We start from the raw sequence: 18322 nt of genomic DNA, 5'->3' as shown, positions 1-18322 counted from the left end.
CAAATTTCGGGGGGGGGGGGGGCTACTAAAAATTTCAGGGGGGGCTGACTCTTCCAGCAATATGCAGAGTGGAGCCGCAGGGGCTCTAAGAAGGGGTGAAAAATAACACAGCCTCGTTAACAAGTAAATGGTCTTTTTAAAGACCTGTGAAGTACTCGGGTGCAGCTGTGTGTGTGCCCAGGAAGCTGTCTCAGCCAGGCTGACACACACGAGAGGGGGGCGTGGGGAGGGAGTTTTCCCTTTGATTCTGAGCTATATCACCTTCAGCTGCTGCACTCACAATTCACAGCTTTCAACCAATCAGAGCATGAAATTCACTGAACATTATTCTCGGCCATAACCCCTGAGGTGCTGATGGCGTCCTGCACTTACATTATAAAGCAGAATAAAAGGGTTTACAACTTTTACCATCTAATGCGCTTTCCTATTTAATAAGTGAATGAATAAAATCTGTTTCTTCCAGTTACCCGCCCGATCCTCTCCGGATGTCTACAGTCTGTCTAGTAAGGAGGGGCTGGCTTCTTGGGGTGCTTCTCGCTTGCTCTGGAGGACCTGGAATCTAGCTGGCTGGTCCAGTCACCAGGGTTGTGGGAGGGGGGATATACTGTCTGCATCAATGTGTAAGAAGGGGTGGTGACAGCTAATATAGAGGCTGAAATAGACCCCATCCCTCAGTGTACTGTGCACGCTGCAGGTGGACTAACGGGAAACTGAGTACGATTAGAACTGATCGGCTTCCAGCTGCTTATTGAGTCTGGAATGACTGTCAGCCAAGGTCGGATTGATAAGACAGGCACTCAGGCAGGGAGGGATGGGCCGGTGACTGAGGGCCAGTTGTGAGACGGTCTTTTAGATGCTATGTTGGCCCTTTTGGTGTCTTTCTGTATCCTTCGGCTATCCTATGCGCCTGAACGGCCTCGCTGGGGACAGTGGCGTCTGCTCCTCTCTCCCACCCAGATGGAGGCCCGCACTGTTCTTCCCCGTCCCCTGCCGGGCCGGCTTGTTCCTGTGCGGGACACTGGTCCCTACAGCCATGATGTCATGCGAGCTGAGCCGCGTTGTAGGAGGACTTTGTGGCATGTTTTGACGGGGGTGGTGGCTTTGTTAAAACTCACCCCTGTGAAGCCGCATTGCCTTCTAGGAGCAGTGCTTCTCAGCCTCATGTGAAGCCACCCTATACGGGAGGTGTCTGTCTGGGCATTTCCCAGGATGACGACACCGGTGCAGGGGTACTGGGGAGGGTGTATGGTGTTATCCATATATAACCTTGCAGGAATAAGGAGGGGAGAGCGCGAGCCCGAGCGGGGAATTCCAAATCTGATGACACTCTGAGGAGTGTAAGAGCTGGTGGCTTGTCAGAACAGGGGGTACTGTTACACTTGTTATCTTTATTTAGACCACGCCCCTACTTAGATAGGCCACACCCCTTTGGAGTTTGTCCCGCCCCTTTTAGAGCACCCCCAGTTTTTTTTCCCACTTTAAGCCCTGCCCAGGGCAGTCTCCAACTTGCAGGACCGTCCCTGCAAAAACGGAACAGTGGCAACTATGCTTGATATATGGTCATATATTTTAAGAAATTTGCTGCACACGTTGTCATGCTCACATTAGAGACCAGCGACACCTACTAACTAATCACAGTGATTCACTAAGCCTTTTAGTGCCGCAGTCAAGGATTTCCTGCACATCTCTCTCAGCCCATTCTAGACATTAGCAACAATGTTTTATTTCTGGGCCTCACAGGACGTGCCAGGACAAAAATAAAGCTTTGCTTGATGCAAAGTGCAAATAATTTGGCACTCTAAGCTTTAATTATTTACCCCAGGTGTAGTTACCTGACTGCTCTATCATAAATCTGCTATCAATCTTGGGAATCGTGCCCGAAAAACAAACAAAAATAATGTGCCCTTCTTGTGTAATGTAACTGGTGTTCACGTAAAGCGCTCCAATACTCTCGGATCGAGTTTGCGCTATATAAAACTGCACAAAAAAAAAGAAATATGAGACAGCACCGACTACCTCTCTACATGTGCAGAGGATTTTCAGGCTACGTGTACAGAGGATTTTCAGGCATATTTAGAGAGCTTGTAGTCCGTCGACTTAAACTGCCGACTTTGGTGCAGAAACCAGAGTTGGAGCCTCGAGGTCGCGTCCACATCCTGTGATTCTGGGCAAATCACTTAATCTCCCCGTGCCTGAATATGTAATGTAAATACGGTGCTCATGTACAGCGCTGCAATACCTTCGGGTCGAGTTCGCGCTATATAAAAGATGCAAAAAAAGAAAGTAAAAAAAAGTTCACAGACGTAAAACGCGACTCACAGACCAGTCACACCGTAGCAACATGATGCGATCGGGTCCGCCATATTGAAAATATAACCCACCGTTTTAATGTTGAGAATGACATCGAAAACAATGAATATAGAATGCTGTACATAGTATTTTTAGAATACAAGTTAAAAAATAATTAAAGGTGGGTTCGCCATTAAGCGTCCATATCATACATGAATAGCTGTGTAGAGAAGTTGAAACGTAGGGAAATATTCTTAAAGTTGTCATTTCTAAAACAGTTCTAGAGATATCTGTACCTATGCGCTTCGGTGCTTCGTCAAGGGTGTGAAGCACTCTTATAAATGGAATTCGAGACCACTACACTAGTGCCATGTGGTAACAACTGACCGTGCCAGTTCCTACAGGTCAGTGAGCTGCATTTCTTGAAGATCGGTCGGACGTTAGCTAAAAGAAAGAGTTGAAATTGTTAATGTTCAACCGACATCATGTGTTTCCGCGTGGGAGCCATCTTGGAAGGAACACCTCTAATCGTCATCGAAACGACAGTGTTGGGTGAACAAAAACATTTGCGATTTCTTAAACAATCCAAAGTAAATATTTATTTTTAAACGACTGTACATTCAGAACCTAGAAAAGTTATGTTTTGCGAAGTAATCTAAGTAAAGTAATTCAATGCTGATTTGGCAACGTATTCTACTACATGATTACGTTGACTATTATTTTTCTTGCAGAATCAGAAACGACCCTTGAAATGTACTGTAATGTATTAATATCGCTTTACCCTCAAAGTAATGAGTGTCGCTGAAACATGGCCAGCATTATGGAGGTCAGGAGTCCTCTTGCATGCCATCGTTGGGTGTCTGTCTTTTATTTCCTTGCCTGACTCCGGTAGAGGGATCTCTCAAACGAATGCCACTGCCGTATTTCTTGGGTGGTGTTTAGATCTGGGAAGCATGTGCTCTTCTCGGGTCAGATATTTAGTTCTATTCCAGTATTGTGGAACGAAGTATAGGTATGTTCTCTGCATTCCACAGTGCCAAGAAACAGTCAAGGAGACTTAAAATAAATTCTACCTTTTCATTTGTGCTTATTGCTTTTTTGGTTCTAAAACTGGGTCTTATTTTCACACACAATTTAAACATTTATTTACAGAATGGTTATCTGAATAATAATCATATATCGTTTAAGTAATATACGTGTGCAGCCTTTTCATTCTCATGTCGTGGCTATTCTAAATGTTTGGGGTAGTAGATTTTTTGTGGTGGTGTATTTTTCTGACATGTTCTTCGTCAGTTCAGTTTATTTGAACTATCGAGGTTTGTTTTTAATTTTAAAAATGGTCTGTTCCATGTTGTAGTTTGTAGGGGCATACTTCCATTGAGATGATTCTTTAGAAAAAATATATTGTGATTCGACACAGAGAGGTGATGTGGTTTGCAAAGAGGCCAAGTTACTTGCCTCCTGCCATATTAGCAATGTTTAGCTTTGTTTGCTTAAAATGGGAAATACCTCTACAAGTGTGAGAAAAAGCACACCGGGCCAAACGAACTACTCACGCTTGCCATTGGTCAACTTGAGATTTTCGTTTTCCTCAGAATTGCAGGTAGTAACAGTTGAAGACAGTTCTGAGTTGGATGGGTGCAGTGATTGCAGCTCCAGTGGGAATTTATTCCATCCTTGTCTAGTTTTTCTATAGTAAAACAAATGCAGCAGAGCAATTCGGTTCTTGTGATTTGTGGAAATTTAAAATAATATTTCAGATACTCACAGGATGGCGGGGTCGGAGTGCGAATGGAGTAGGGAAGGGTGTTGGGCACCAGCAGTAAGGGTAGCTACAAATTCTGTCCTCCGTAAAAGTGACAACAAACAGAAATATTACAGAAAAAATGTTCCAACTTACTTTATTTGCCACAAACAGACTTTTAGTACAAACTTTGTGTTTTTTGTTGCTACCCTCAACACAACTGTGCAAAATCTGGTGGGAAAAAACTTGGTTGTGTATGTGACATAAAGTTATATGATATGCGAGGGAGTGTATTTCAGATTTGAGGTGTATCCTAGTAGAACAAGTATTGTGTGTTTTAGATCTTGTTGGAACCAGATTGCAAAATCTAATATATATTGAGTACGTAAAATAACATACAGTTAGGACGATGCTAGCGACCTACTTTGTAGTCAGTTTTTACAATGCACTCTTTAAGACATTGCAGTTATTTGTAATTTGAGTTACAGAAGGATGCATCGATTTGGGCACAATTAATGCAGATTTTGGTCATATGCTAACACCAGGATTAGAACCCGTGCCTTCATGTTTGTAGGTCCAAAATAGTACATTTGAATATTGATAATTATTTTTTAATTACTGTGCATGAAATAAAGTAGACTAGATTTTAAGAAGAAATAATACTATATACATAAATATTTTATATATACATACACATATATATGTGTGTCAGGTCTGTCTTGCATGAGAGGTACAGCTAACAGTAAACAAACCTATGAAGTGAGTATGCTGTCCCCCTGTAAACTCCTAAAATGCAAGGATGTGTGCTGTTGTGGTGTTTTTCTTTTTGCTTTCCTGTCCGCCCCATTAAAAAACAAGCATTTGCAATGCAATAGGTCTTGCATTTACGAGAGATTGAGCTATTGGAATTAGCAGGCAAGACAAAGCTATTTGAGAAAATAGTGCTCGGAGGCTGTAATTAAAGCCTGCAGAGTAACAACACACAAAACAAGGGTGTCCTCATGGGAGGTTACAAAATGAGACAAGGCAGTACTAAGGAGGTACTACTGAGCCTATTGACCAATGAACAGCCACAGTTTACAGTGACACAAGCCAATAAAAAATATGGACGGTGCTTCAAGGCCATACCTGAATACAGCACGCCTCGTAGAGCAGAGCAATGCCTCCCAGGCTCGACGTAAAAACGGCGGACCATTGGAGTTTCTTCTGGAGTATTTTCTGCTTCTCCGTCCCCACTTTCAATCACTGCAAATATTTTGCCATTATATGTCTCTGAATCTAAAAGTAGCGGTTCAGAAAATAATAAAAGTGTAAGTTCTCCTCTCAGAGCACAGAGGGCATGAAGGACAGTTTTAACACCTGGTCCAGAATGGCACTTTGCAGCAGGTCATCATGAGCCATCAGCATGTAAATTTGTGTTAACCTCTCCCTTTATTTGCTCTACACTCTGGTGTGTGGGAGGCAAGGAAGTGATGTGGCGAAATAACGCTTCAAATGTTCAGTGAAACCTGTCCCTTTATATGGATTAATGCTTATCCACCCACCTACACAGACACTTTCACACTCAACTTTGAGTCCCCAAACCCTCCGTGCGATATGTTTCCTCTGTTAGTGCATCACACTGGGAACCAGTCTGGTTTATTCTTGGTCAGGAATGGAGTTCTAGAATACAGTTGTCTTTCAGAACAGTAATCCAGCTGGCACCGATGCAATGCATGATCTGTTTATGTTTTATGACTGTGATCCTGTGGGATCTGGTATATTAGGCTTTCTCTCATTCAGCTGACTTGCTGCTTGTTGATACTGCACTGATTGCTCAGGACCCTGAAGACCAGAGGGAGGTTGATTTCTTTGGAGGGAATCTACCAGAGAATGGCTGTGTGTGGACTTGTACTCATCAGAATTAAATCCAGGCCGAGTTATAGAAAGCAGTGCTAAGGAGGGGGTGCTTGTTTTTTTCGTTTATTCTTATGGTGAAGGTATGTGGGTTTCTCTTTTCCAGTAAGAACTTTAAAAATCAGTGGTGGAAGCTATGGGCTTTTCAAATATATTTTCAGCAAAGTCGCCCTTTACTTTTGGTCACCTGCTCATTTATTGTTTCTTATTGTAATGTATTATTTATGCAACATCTCATACCCCTGGTGAGACCCGAAAGTGCTTCTAAGTGGCCGAGTAGGAGACTACTGAGTTTCTTGTGCATGTGTAGGAGAGTAGGGTTTATGGAGAGTCCTCTGTGGGAAGAGTTTTATTGTTGTAGGTAAAGATGGATTGTGCTCGAAACATGTCACGGTGAACAGGTGTCTTCTCTTAAGCTTGAGTGAAGCTAAAAAATGTATGAGAATGTAAGGTTAACTAGCACGTATAAAAGATTCCACCACCTATCGAAATGTTATTAACTACTGCATTATTAGTAGTAATGGTAAATGTATAATAATGTTCTCTTCATCGTAAACTGGATGAGTAAAATGGGCCCTTTTAGCAAAAGAGGGTTACATTACTTAGGAACATGTTTCAAGTTGTATTGATGCTTCACATTGTTCTTTAGTAGAGATGGCCTACATTTTGTATGTTTTTCAGTTTAAAGAATAGAAGTGGGGTGAACCTTTAGGTAGTGCTTTGGCTCCGACTAGCACCTCATGTCTTAGTGGACATTTTAGTGTTCCCAAAACAGAAATGAAAAGTGGAAGATATATATGTAGCAGTCGTAAGATATTTTAACTTCCTGCCATATTGAGAAATTATTACTTTTTTTAAATATATATATATGTGAGGGAGCACTCTTAACTTACCTAGAATGTGTCTAGCATTCCATTGTAATGCGATACATAGGGTATATTTTGCACACTTGTGTATTTTGGATGTCATTTGAGTGGCTTTTATTTATTTTTTATTATGTTTATATAAATAATTTAGAATAATAAAAAGAACATTCTGCGAGATTGTGTAACATTGTTAAATATATCTTAAGGGTGTTATGCCCTGGCAGCGCAAAGGTCTCTATTCTTGTGTTAGGTAGATTTCCATTGCACCCATGACCCAGCACACCTATAATGGTCATGGCTATGTGTCACTCACTACATGTGCATATGTAATCCAAGGCCATGGCAAGTCCTCTTTCACGTACTGCGCTAAAGCAAGAGGATTGTTATGAAATGATCCAGTTGCATCAATGCTCTGCAGCAGTCGTTCTAACATCTTGACTTCTGTGGACCCCCATGTAATCATTACTCGAACCCAGGGACCCGCACTGAATCATTATTGGAATCCAGGGACCGCCACTAAGTCTTTACTGGAAGCCGGCGACCCATGCCTAAGTATTTTCGATTATTTGAACTGCAAAACAATACAGAAACCAGCATTCATCACATAAATACACAAATTATGAAATGGTCTAAATTTTAATTTTAATGGGAAGGTTGGTACATTGCTAGCTCCTGCGTTGTCGTTGAGGCTGCCGTCAACAAGAGATTTGTGATGCAAGGGCCTGCGCCAGGAAAGCTTTTTACAGACGGTGGTTCTGATGTTGGCTGCAAGGTCAATGCAGAGTCCTTGCGTCTGGAGAACCCTCGCAGCAGAGGCAATGCCTCTGTTCTGCTGGATCCACAGATGGGCTGGCAGAGCATTTCCAGTTGTCCAGGACTGGAGTAGCATCACTTCCTTCATATCAGCAGTCCAGCAGAGTGGCAGTCCTTTCAGCAGCCCTGTTGTTTCTGGCACAGTTCCCACAGCTCCCGAAGTGTACTGAAGTGTTGGTGTCTGGCGTCCATTGTTTATACCTGGCCCTTCCTTTGAAGTGGGGAAAGACCTCTAGAGGTTTCCCTGTGAAGTCCCAAGGCATCCTGCATTCCCTATCCTGGCTCCACACAAACTACAGGGGGTATACAGCCCTTTGTGTGGAGGCAGGACACAGCTTATTCAAGTGTAAATAGGGCTGTGCCTAGCTCTTCCCTCCCATCCTGCCAGTGATGGCCCATTCAGGTACACCTAAGCTCTCTATTGTGTGTGGCTGTCTTGGAAGATACACAAAGCCCAACTGTCAGCTACATTTAGTCATGTGACACAGAGACAGGGTGCTGGCACTATACGGCTAAGACAGACAAATTCTAGTTTTCTAAAAGTCCATTTTCTGAATTGTAATTCAAAATCTGCCTTCACCATAAAAGAAGATTTTCCAGTACAATTCCAAAGACACCAAACATAAACTGGTTACCTGCTCCTATTCGTAAAGTATTACCTATTTGGTGTAATAAGGTAACTTCAATATTAGCCTAAGAGAAAGGTAGGCATTGCAGTAGTGAAAAACAAATATGAGAGTTTTTCACTACCAGGACATGTAAACTAAAAAAAAAAGGTACATGTCCCACTTTTTAATTACACGCCCTCTGGGCTGTCCAGGGCCTTCCCTAGGGGTGACTTACATCTACTAACAAGCATTGGCATAGCCAATAGGTCTCGCCTTTGGGACCTTATGTGTGTAGCCAGAACTTTTGGCTATGTTGGAGAGCATTGTGGCTGCTGTGCATCATGTTGAAAAGTTATAATAAAAAGTGTTAAGCATTTTTGTTACCTTTAAACAAACCAAGCCGTCATTATATACAACTGAACAACCTGATTAAAAAAAGATTTTAACATAAAATGATGTGGTACTGAGGGTATTATGTGGAGTGTATTTATGTTGCATTGAGTAGAGTGTAATTACGTGGTGTTTAATTATGTGGTACTGAGTGGTATTATGTGGAGTGTATTTATATTGCATTGAGTAAAGTATAATTATGTGGCGTGTTATTACGTGGCAATGAGTGGTATTATGTGGAGTGTATTTATGTTGTATTGAGTAGAGTGTAATTATGTGGCGTGTAATTATATGACACTGAGTTGTATTATGTGGAGTGTATGTTGCACTCAGTAGAGTGTAATTATGTGGCACTGAGTGGTATTATTTGGAGTGTATGTTGCATTGAGTGCAGTGTAATTATGTATCATTTAATTATGTAGCAATGAGTGGTGTTATGTGGAGTGTATTTATGTGGCATTGAGTAGAGTGTACTTATGTGGCATGTAATTATGTGGCACTTAGTGGTATGTGGAGTGTATTTATGTTGCATTGAGTAGAGTGTAATTATGTGGCATGTAAATATATCGCACTGAGTTGTATTTTGTGGAGCTGGGGTTCTCGGGGTGATACCCTAACAAACAAACAAGCACACAAAGGGCACATATCAGAGCTACCGCAACAGCATGCTTTCTCCTAATTTCTCTCTTCCGGCTTTGCGTCGGCGCCTCCGTTCAGAAGCCTTCGGCAGTGGGTTTTGTAAAACTATTTCCTTGTTCGGGACATAGAAAGGCGCGCTATGCCTCGCTGTCCCGAGTAATACCAAAGCACACTAGCCATGTTCAAACTGAGCCGGTTCATTAAAAATGTTGGGGAGAGGGGTTAAACGTGCACTGTTTGTGTTTGCTCTACCTTTGCGAACTCGGTGATGCATTGGAAGCCTCGGTGTGTGTTTTGCCACATGTGTGCCTCGAACTGCAAAATACCATGCATTTGGATAGACTGCACCCTAGGTGTGAATGTAAAGTCAAGGACATCGTTTGAAAACCAGACAATGAGACCTGTGAATTCTGTTAAAAAGGTCAAAACATGTTGAAAAGAGCGTGGAGTTTGATGAGATCCCGCCCAAACGGTTCATTCACAGCCTCGCGCGTGTTTGGCAAATGGTGTCACTGTGACCTTGCAGGTTCAACTCAATAAACTCTTTAATTCACGAGGATGTGAAGGAGTTGACACCCCCTTAAAAGCCAGGCTTCTCGTGCTGCTTCATTCGAACTGAACGCGCGGAGATGGTGGAGAGGGAGGGAGTTTGCACGGCATGAGGCGGGGGCATCTCAGGGTGAAACGCTCCAGTCCTGTGAGTGCGATACATGCGGAAGCCACTGCTGGCACAGGGGCGCCTGTGGAGATGGCATTGTGCTCCCACCGTTCCTGCAGCTTCTCGAAGTGAAAGAGTGACACGCGCTGCTTTTCACTCCGGTGTCAGGCACAATACAAATCGCTACACTGTCGGAGGGGGGTTTCCTGTAAAACCTTAGCAACTGCGGTGCTGGCGGAAATGTGCTGCAGTGAAAATGTATAGGACATGCAGGGGTAACTTGTACAATGCAGAGTCGTAACACAGATTAGAGAGGTAGGAGCTTTGATACTACGCTAACAACGAAAAAGTGCTCAAGAAAAAAACACAGTGGTTCCACTAAATATAATATTACTACAGTAGTAACACCGCCTGGGGAAAGCTTTGTCTAGTCAATGAAATTGTAAAGTGAGAACAAGTCTGTTTGGACCCCTGTGCGTGGTGGAATAGCCCTGCATTGTCCTCCTTGGTGGGAGGTGGTGAACTCCAGCATGGGTAAACAAGCGGAGCAGCGCGGCTAACGCAAATGTGTAATTGGAAACAGATGGTGCAGCTGCTCGCTCCCGCAAGCTGTAGGGCGCGGGACAGAAACATTTACTGGGAAAGGCGGGACATGCACCCGCCTTTTGCCAATTGCGGACTTTCAATTTTTGAAAGCCACACTCAATGGCCAATCACTTCAGCTTTTCAGCAAACTCGTGCGTGTGGCTTTTTTTAGCCACTCGCACGAGTTTGCTGAAAAGCTGAAGTGATTCCAAGAGGTCATTTTCTAGTGCAGCGCATGCGCGCTGTGCTAGGCTCGACCTAAAAAGGAACGTTTGGGCCTGGCAAAAAGTTTATTTTGCCAGGTTGACATGGAAGTTTAAAAACTGTAAACACAGGATGTAGTGGTAGACCTGAGACATGTTTAAAGTGCTACTTAAGCAGGTGGCACAACCAGTGCTTCAGACCCATTAGTAGGATTTAATTTACAGGGCCTGGGCACAAGTAGGGCCACTTTACTAGGGACTTACAAGTAAATTAATTATGCCAATTGGGTATAAGCCAATTCTACCATGTTTTAGGGAGCAAGCACAAACACTTTAGCACTGGTTAGCAGTCCTAAAGCCAGCAAAAATGAAATCAGCAAACCAGGAGGGTTGAGGTCAAAAAGTTAGGGAGAAAACCACGCCAGGATGACATGTATAATAACCAGGGTACTCCAAATATGATTTTCTTTTACTACAGAATAACGGGTAAATTGGGTCCATCTTCCTTACTTGCAGTGGGGCCTATGTCACCCATGCAACACCACTGGCACACCCTCAGTAACACGTAATAATAATTTCAAGTTTTTTATTTTTTAGTACATTGGATTATATTATTGCATTGGGTAACATTTTTTTAAATTAATAATTTGCAAGTGCAGATGTACCAACCATGCTGTATTTTCTTTCTGAAAGTCAAAACTATGTTAGGGAATGGAGAAAGAAGGCAAGTCTCAAGATGGTGGGTGTGGCTCTGAAAAGGCTCTTGAGTTCCATGCGACAAGTCTTTTGGCTCGAGACTGTCTTGAGCCTTCATTAGCTTGTCCACATATTGTCATGGTAATTGTAAATGCATTTATTTAGTGCTTACAACCTGTGACAGGCATTGAAGCACTTTTTGTGGCGAGCAACGCAGTACACTGGAACCCAAGATTAGTAATTAGTAGGTTAGTATATTTTTTTTATTTCTTGTGCTTTAGTTGTGTTAGGATTGTGCTCTTGATTTCTTGTGTGTTTAGTAGAGTTTGGTGTGGGGCTAGAATGATTGGAGTGGATTTGAAAAAGGGGGGCTAATGAGTTGGTTTGTAAGTAATGGCCGTGTGTGCTTGTTAGTTGGGTGGCATGGCTAAAAAGAAGGGGTGACATTTTGAGACCGATGTTTGGGAGTTCATAGTAGTCAGAAGTTTTGGGATGAGTCAGAGGGATAAGAGATGGGAAGGACAGAAGTTTTTTTTATTACAGCTAAATATTATATCTATCTATCTATATATATCTATCTATAAATAAATATATATATTCATATAATGCTTGGTAACGTTTTGTTTTCTTGATTAAACCCCTGTTACCGACTCAAGGCCAATCTGTTCCATCACACCCTCCAAAAAGTAACAACTGGACTGGCACTCACCAATTAATAACATCTGTACGCCCAAATTGACAACAGACTGTCGTAGCACATCCATCTCGGATGGAACGAGAAGGAACCTCCATATGTGTCTGGAATATTAATGGCTTAGCATCTAAAACGAGTGACCAGGAGATTTTAAACAACCTGAAAACATTTGACATAATTTTGCTTCAGGAGACCTGGGAAGATCAGCCTTTTGATCTGCAAGGCTATACCTCCTACTCACACCCGGCAACTAAGGGATCTGTCTTCGGCCGCCGTTCGGGAGGTTTACTGTTTCTAGCTTCAATTACCGAAATAGGAGCGTTTCCTCCCATAACAATACATCTAACACCCCCAAACTACATCCAGGCAGTAAAAGTAACGCTTAAGCTAAATCAGCTCAAACAGGACATAGTAATAATAAATGTTTATGTACATCTCAAACAAAAAACTAAAGCAGCAAAGGAGTTGTTAACGGAGCTACAGAGAGTAATGGTCGAGGAGGCAACAGATCTCCTCATTCTGGCCGGAGATTTTAACATGCACCTATTAGGACCTACCCAGGCCGATGATTCAACGCAGGGCCTCTCAGGTGCATGAGGTATCCCAATGCACGGCCTAATAGAGACCATCAAGCCCTCAAGGACTGCAATGAATTTGCTCCGGGATTTGGAGCACTTAAATAGGAGAGCTCTAAACGGCCGGTTTTAAGAGGACAACCCACCAGCAGCCACGTACCACTCGACTACGGCATCATCCCACCTAGATTACACCTTCACGACTTTGACTATGTTCAATATAATTGCTACCTGTAAGATCGGCAATAATGAATTCAGCGATCACCTGCCACAAGAGCTAAATCTTCAAACAAGACCTTGTTCAACACCAGAAACTAGTAAATCAATCGTGCTGGATGGAACCAGAAACCGTAAAAGAATAAGGTGCAATTCTGATAACATTGAAGAAATAACATCGACAGCCAAAGCCCTGTACAGCCAAGGTGGCGATAACTTAGTCCAGTCCGTGAAAAGTTTGGAAAAGTTTGTTACATCTTTAGGAGGAAAATTGTCAACTAGCCAAGGCCTGAGACAGAGGAAAGTTGCAGCTATCCCAATCAAGCTGGCAAACAGCCCAGTTTCAAAAACACTAAAGCGATCCATAAATCGAAATTTAAAGCAACAACGCAGATTTCCAAATGACCAGAGCCTGCAAGATACTCTTCGTGCACTAAAAACATCATTGAAGCGGAGGAGATGGGCAAACAAAAGGGCAAACAAAAGAGAAAAGGAAAACGAACTATGGGCTAAGCTCCATTACGATGACAGCGGACTACCCAATCCTACGCACCAGCAGACGGCACTTCCACTAGGCTCTCATTGCCTATTAAGTGCAGAAGATGGGCCAAGCTCCATTACGATGCAAGCTAGATAAACAGCGCAAAATTCTGGCAATCAGTCAACAAATTGCAGCAGCCTAATCATCCTGGCATAGACTCCAAAATCACTGAAGCCACCTGGGTTGACTATCTTTTCAAACACTTTAATGATCAAGATCTAGAAATCATCACCCCCCTTGTTGATTCGGGTAATGCTTGTACCAATAATTCTATAAGGGCAGAAACAAACCAACACTGCCCAACCGTAGACGACAGCGGACTACCCAATCCTACGCATCAGCAGACGGCACTTCCACTAGGCTCACACTGCCTATTAAGTGCAGAAGATGAGCAAAATCGTCCCCTGGCTACAGCAATAAGGAAACAAATAGCTAGAGGCAGACGGGCGGGTGCACCCGGCCCTAACGGTATACCACCAATGTTGTACAAACAAGACCCCGAATTTTGGAGCAATGCTTTGGTTCCAGTGTTAGGACATGCTTTAAGAACTACAGCATTTCCTGAGTCATGGAGAGGCTCAATCATCAGCCCAATATACAAGCAAGGAGCGAGGTCTGCCCCTAACCACTATCGACTGATAGCCCTTATAGATACAGAGGCCAAATATTTTTCGGGGATCATTCTTAACGAATTGGCTGGCTGGACTTCCACGAACAACATAATACCCATCACCCAAACAGGCTTCCGCCAAGGGCAAGGCACAACAACCAATATCCTGGCCCGAACTAAGCTCATGGACGCTGCAAAGCAGGGCAAGTATCCCCTATACCTCTGCTTCATAGAATAGGCAGCAGCTTTTGACCACGTAGATCTCACCAAGCTCTGGCAAAAGTTGGACAGCTGGGGGATACCACCACCCCTCTTGGATCAACTCATTCAACTACATACTAACACGTGGATCAGAATTAAATTAGCAGCTGGGAACCATCTTTCAAGTAGAATCGCCACTACAAAGGGCTTAAAGCAAGGATGCGTCCTTGCCCCCTTGCTTTTTAGCCTTTTTTTGGCGGATCTACCAGGGGAATTGGATAGCTGCCTTTCGTATGCGCCGAAGCTGGGGGGTACGACATTGACGAACCTGCTATATGCTGATGATTTAGTTATGATCAGTCGGACACCCGTCGGACTCCAACACCTTCTTGATGCAACCTACAAATTCCCGCAACGGAATGCTCTAAAAATAAACTTCAAAAAATCAAAAATTCTTGCAGTAAATCATCACAAGAAGTCAATGCCCAACTGGTATCTGGCCGGTAAACGTCTAGACCAAATAACAAATTGTAACTATCTGGGCGTGTTGCTAGATCATAAAAACTCCGTCAAGCCTCAGCTGGAATCCCTGCGAAGGAAGGGAGCCATGACTTACTTAGCACTAAAACCTCTGAAAAAAATGTTACCGGACCTAACGCTTGACCCCTTTTTAAAAGTTCTGCAAGTAAAATTGCAGCCTACAATCACTTCTGGGAGTGAATTGCTGACTGGAAGAGACGCAGCAATTCTCGACAGTGTAATAACAACTGCCTATCGAGCAATTTTTCAGCTTCCTAAATACGTTTCACTGACCCAAATTAGGTTGGAATTCGGCCTCTAAAACCAGGTGACAGAAAGAAAGGGAGCCTTTGTAAAAAGCTGGCATAAAATAAGAGCAGCCAGAAATAGGGTTGTTGAATAATCATCTCTGGGTAGAGCTGTCTCGCACTGGAAAGCTGCAAGTCAGCGTGTACCTTCAGGAGTCCATTAACACTCTAGGCTTGACAGACGCCTGGAACATTTCAATGGGCCACTCAGCTTTCAAAAACTAGTAACCAAGTCAACAAGACTAATATCAGCTATAGAGAACAAGAAAGCACTATCCATACGTGCTCATGGCTGGGTTGTGCTTAACAACTATGACGTCCTTAAACCCCAACCCTACCTCAAGGCAGGAACAAAAATTGCGACCAAGGAAAAATTCTTGAGGCTCCGTATGGGAGTTGGTTCAATCAACTTGCTCTTACCACCTTGGGAAAGAAGGGATGGAGATCAGTCTTGTCGTCTGTGTGCCAGTGGCATGGAGAACCTCATCCACATTATATGCATCTGTAAGAAGCTAAAGGACATACGGAAAACGTTGTTAAAACCATTCTTCAACCAGCATGGTGTTAGGTCCTGTAGGCAGGCAGTGATGCTGTGCTTCAATCCTACTCTCGTACAGCTAAACTGCCGCCTCGTAAATTGTCTTGATTTTACGGCAACAAAAATGAAAATCCAATCTACAGCAGCCACGGTCTTGGGTACTACTTGTGCAAGCCCGCAATCCCATACACCGGCCTCTTACAATGGCATCAGGGCGCTAAAATCAGCTGTTACGGGTAGCCCTACTTGTCGCATGGGAAAATGTTGTCAATTTAAATAGATATCCCACACTGAACTGTCTTTTAACAAATTTAGTATCAACAGTGTTAGGGACATATGCATTCCCGATATTATTCTAAAAGTTTTATGTATAGTAAAAATGCGCCTCATTTGAAACTTTTTACATTTTTTGTACTAATGTAATGTGCCTTGATTTTATTGCTAATGCACTGTATGCAATTATTTTAAATAATCACGAATAATAAAAATTTACTTTACTTTACTTACTTTCCCTCTATATAAATACCTATATGTACGTTCAAGCAACAGTGTTTACATGGTCTGCTATCCACATTTATCATGTGGTACATTTTTATGGTTTCAAATAATTGTAATGAACTTACATACACATGCATCCGGTGGTGTAATATATAATCTTCCCTATTATAAATGTATCTGCTTATAGCAGGAGGCACAGTTCAAATTACAATGATGTGTACTTGTATAACAACAGCTATTTTCCCCACGTGAGAAGTATAGTTTGTCATGTCTGCGTATACTATTGTGGTGCATTCTTGAGTTGTGAGTATAGTCGTCATGTGAGGAAGAGCCAGTTTTTGACTAATCTTCTGAAATGGAGATAGTTGTCTGTAGATCTTATGTTTGTGGATAGGGAGTTCCGTAGTTTGGCTGCTTGAACAGAGAAAGATGTTCCACCTATGTTTTATTTCTTGTATGTAGGAATTATGATGCAGGTAGCCGTTCTTGAGCGTAGGTTCCTTTGTTGCATGGATTTATTGTTTTTCTTCATGATAAAGAGGGGTCCTTTGCCATGTGTTGCTTTGCATGTGATACAAAGCAGCTTGAAGAAGGATCTTCTGGCAGTTGGAAACCAGAGTAGTGCTCTCAAGGAGAGATATGTGGTTGTGGCTTTACATGTAGGAGGAGTCTGTTGGCAGCATTTTGAATTCTTTGTCGTTTCATAGTTGACAAAGTTCATTCATGGTACAGACGATTAGCGTAGTCCAGTTTTGATAGGACTAGAGAGAAAGTAGCTTGAACCTAGTGTGGGAATCCTAGGTGCGGGAAGATGCGTCACATTGTTTTCATTGTGAGAAAGCTTGATTTGGCTACCATAGTCACTTGTGGAGTCATAGACAGTTTGGTGGCCTTGGTAATTCCAAGGTTTTTTAATTCCTTAGTTATTAATAGAGGTGGTCCTAGATCATCAGACCAGGTGCAGAGAGGGTCTTAGGTTTTCCAGTAGCCACAAGTGAGTATCTCCGTTTTAGAGGTATTGAGTTTGATTTGGCTCCGTGTCATCCATTGGTGATCAGCTCGGAGGCAATCAAAGAGTTTGATGTTTTAATGATCTTTGGGCTTTCCAATTTCAGAAGTATCTGCGTGTCATCTACGTAGTTATATGTGAAAGATAAGTTAATTTAGTAGTGAAGATATTTGTCTGTGATGGTCACCTTGCCACTAAGCAAGTTTATAACACTTGATACTCTTTTCATATGTATTATAGAACACCTCCCAGACGGCTGTGACTTCTTACAACACCTGTATAATGCTGGTGTGGTATATGTGACGAAGTCCTGAAAAATTTGCTTGAAATAAGCCAAGACCCCTCTGGTTGTGTGTTGTTAATTTGCAATCTTTCATGACCAATCACAAGTTATTTCAATATTTTCTTAATTTACTTGGTGGATTTCTATAGAACCCAACCTTGCAGTGACGCAGCCTCAGACTTCTGCATACATTAAGGGTAGGTGTCATGCCCCGCGGTCATGCCTGGAGATGCGGGAGGTATTTAAGGAGCATTGAGGGCTTCTAACACTGCTTAGCGTTCTAGCGGTTAGCCTGTTTCCGTCCCTTCGTTATATTGCCTGACTTCCTGTCTGAGAGTGTTTCCTGTTTCCGGTTCAGAGGTCGTTGTTGTAGCGGACAGTACGAGCTCCGTGCTGTTCCTTGTGCGGCAGTGGTTGGATTTCCCCGTAGTCTTTGGGGACAGCAACGGCAGTCACGCGCTGGTCCATTTGCCCTGCTGAAGTCGTCTACGGTCCAGAAGCCTCCGGTGTCAAGTAAGGCCTCGGTGTTAGTAGCGTGGTGCTACTCACGGGGCTATTCTCTGTTCAGCTCTCTGTTGAGCTCTCTGTTGTGGACTACTGGTGCTTATTTTATACTAATCCTGCGGTTAAGGAGCCTCTCTGACTATTTTGGTCAGAGAGATATTGTTTTCTTGCAACTCTTTAGTTCCGTTCATATTTCATTACCCCCATTAGGCAGGAGAAACTGGCGTGGACCTTTGGGGTTTATCGTAGGTTACATTGGTACTTCATCAATAAACACGGTAACCATTAGTCATTGCATGGGTATATTTGGGAGAGGGTTGTTCAAGTATATCCCTTACATTCTTTTCCACTCATATTCCCTGCAGCTCTTCGTTGTCATATTCACCTCAGATTATCAGTGGACAAACAAGGAGACTAGAATTCCGCCTACTCAAACTCA

The 18322-nt window shown here is 42.9% G+C and overlaps 1 protein-coding gene across 3 annotated transcripts in view; it reads left to right on the top strand.

The window, feature by feature from the left end:
• Positions 1-2799: 2799 nt before the first annotated feature.
• The window catches only part of PUSL1 (pseudouridine synthase like 1), a 468348-nt gene continuing 452825 nt past the window's right edge, over positions 2800-18322 (top strand). Inside the window, exon 1 of one of the 3 annotated variants that reach the window (XM_085609617.1) lies at positions 2800-2879. Coding sequence is in view for 1 of the 3 variants with exons in the window: in XM_085609615.1 (XP_085465741.1) it covers positions 3243-3301 (59 nt within the window). In the remaining 2 variants the exon portion in view is untranslated. Of the gene's footprint in view, positions 2880-3158; positions 3302-18322 lie in introns of those variants that run through there. The other 2 variants (XM_085609615.1, XM_085609616.1) reach the window with 2 other exon arrangements.

The sequence above is a fragment of the Triturus cristatus genome, chromosome 1_2 (assembly GCF_964204655.1).
Source record: "Triturus cristatus chromosome 1_2, aTriCri1.1, whole genome shotgun sequence".
NCBI lineage: Eukaryota > Metazoa > Chordata > Amphibia > Caudata > Salamandridae > Triturus > Triturus cristatus.
The sequence above is the reverse complement of the archived record's forward strand: the minus strand, read 5'-3'. Positions and strand labels throughout refer to the sequence as shown.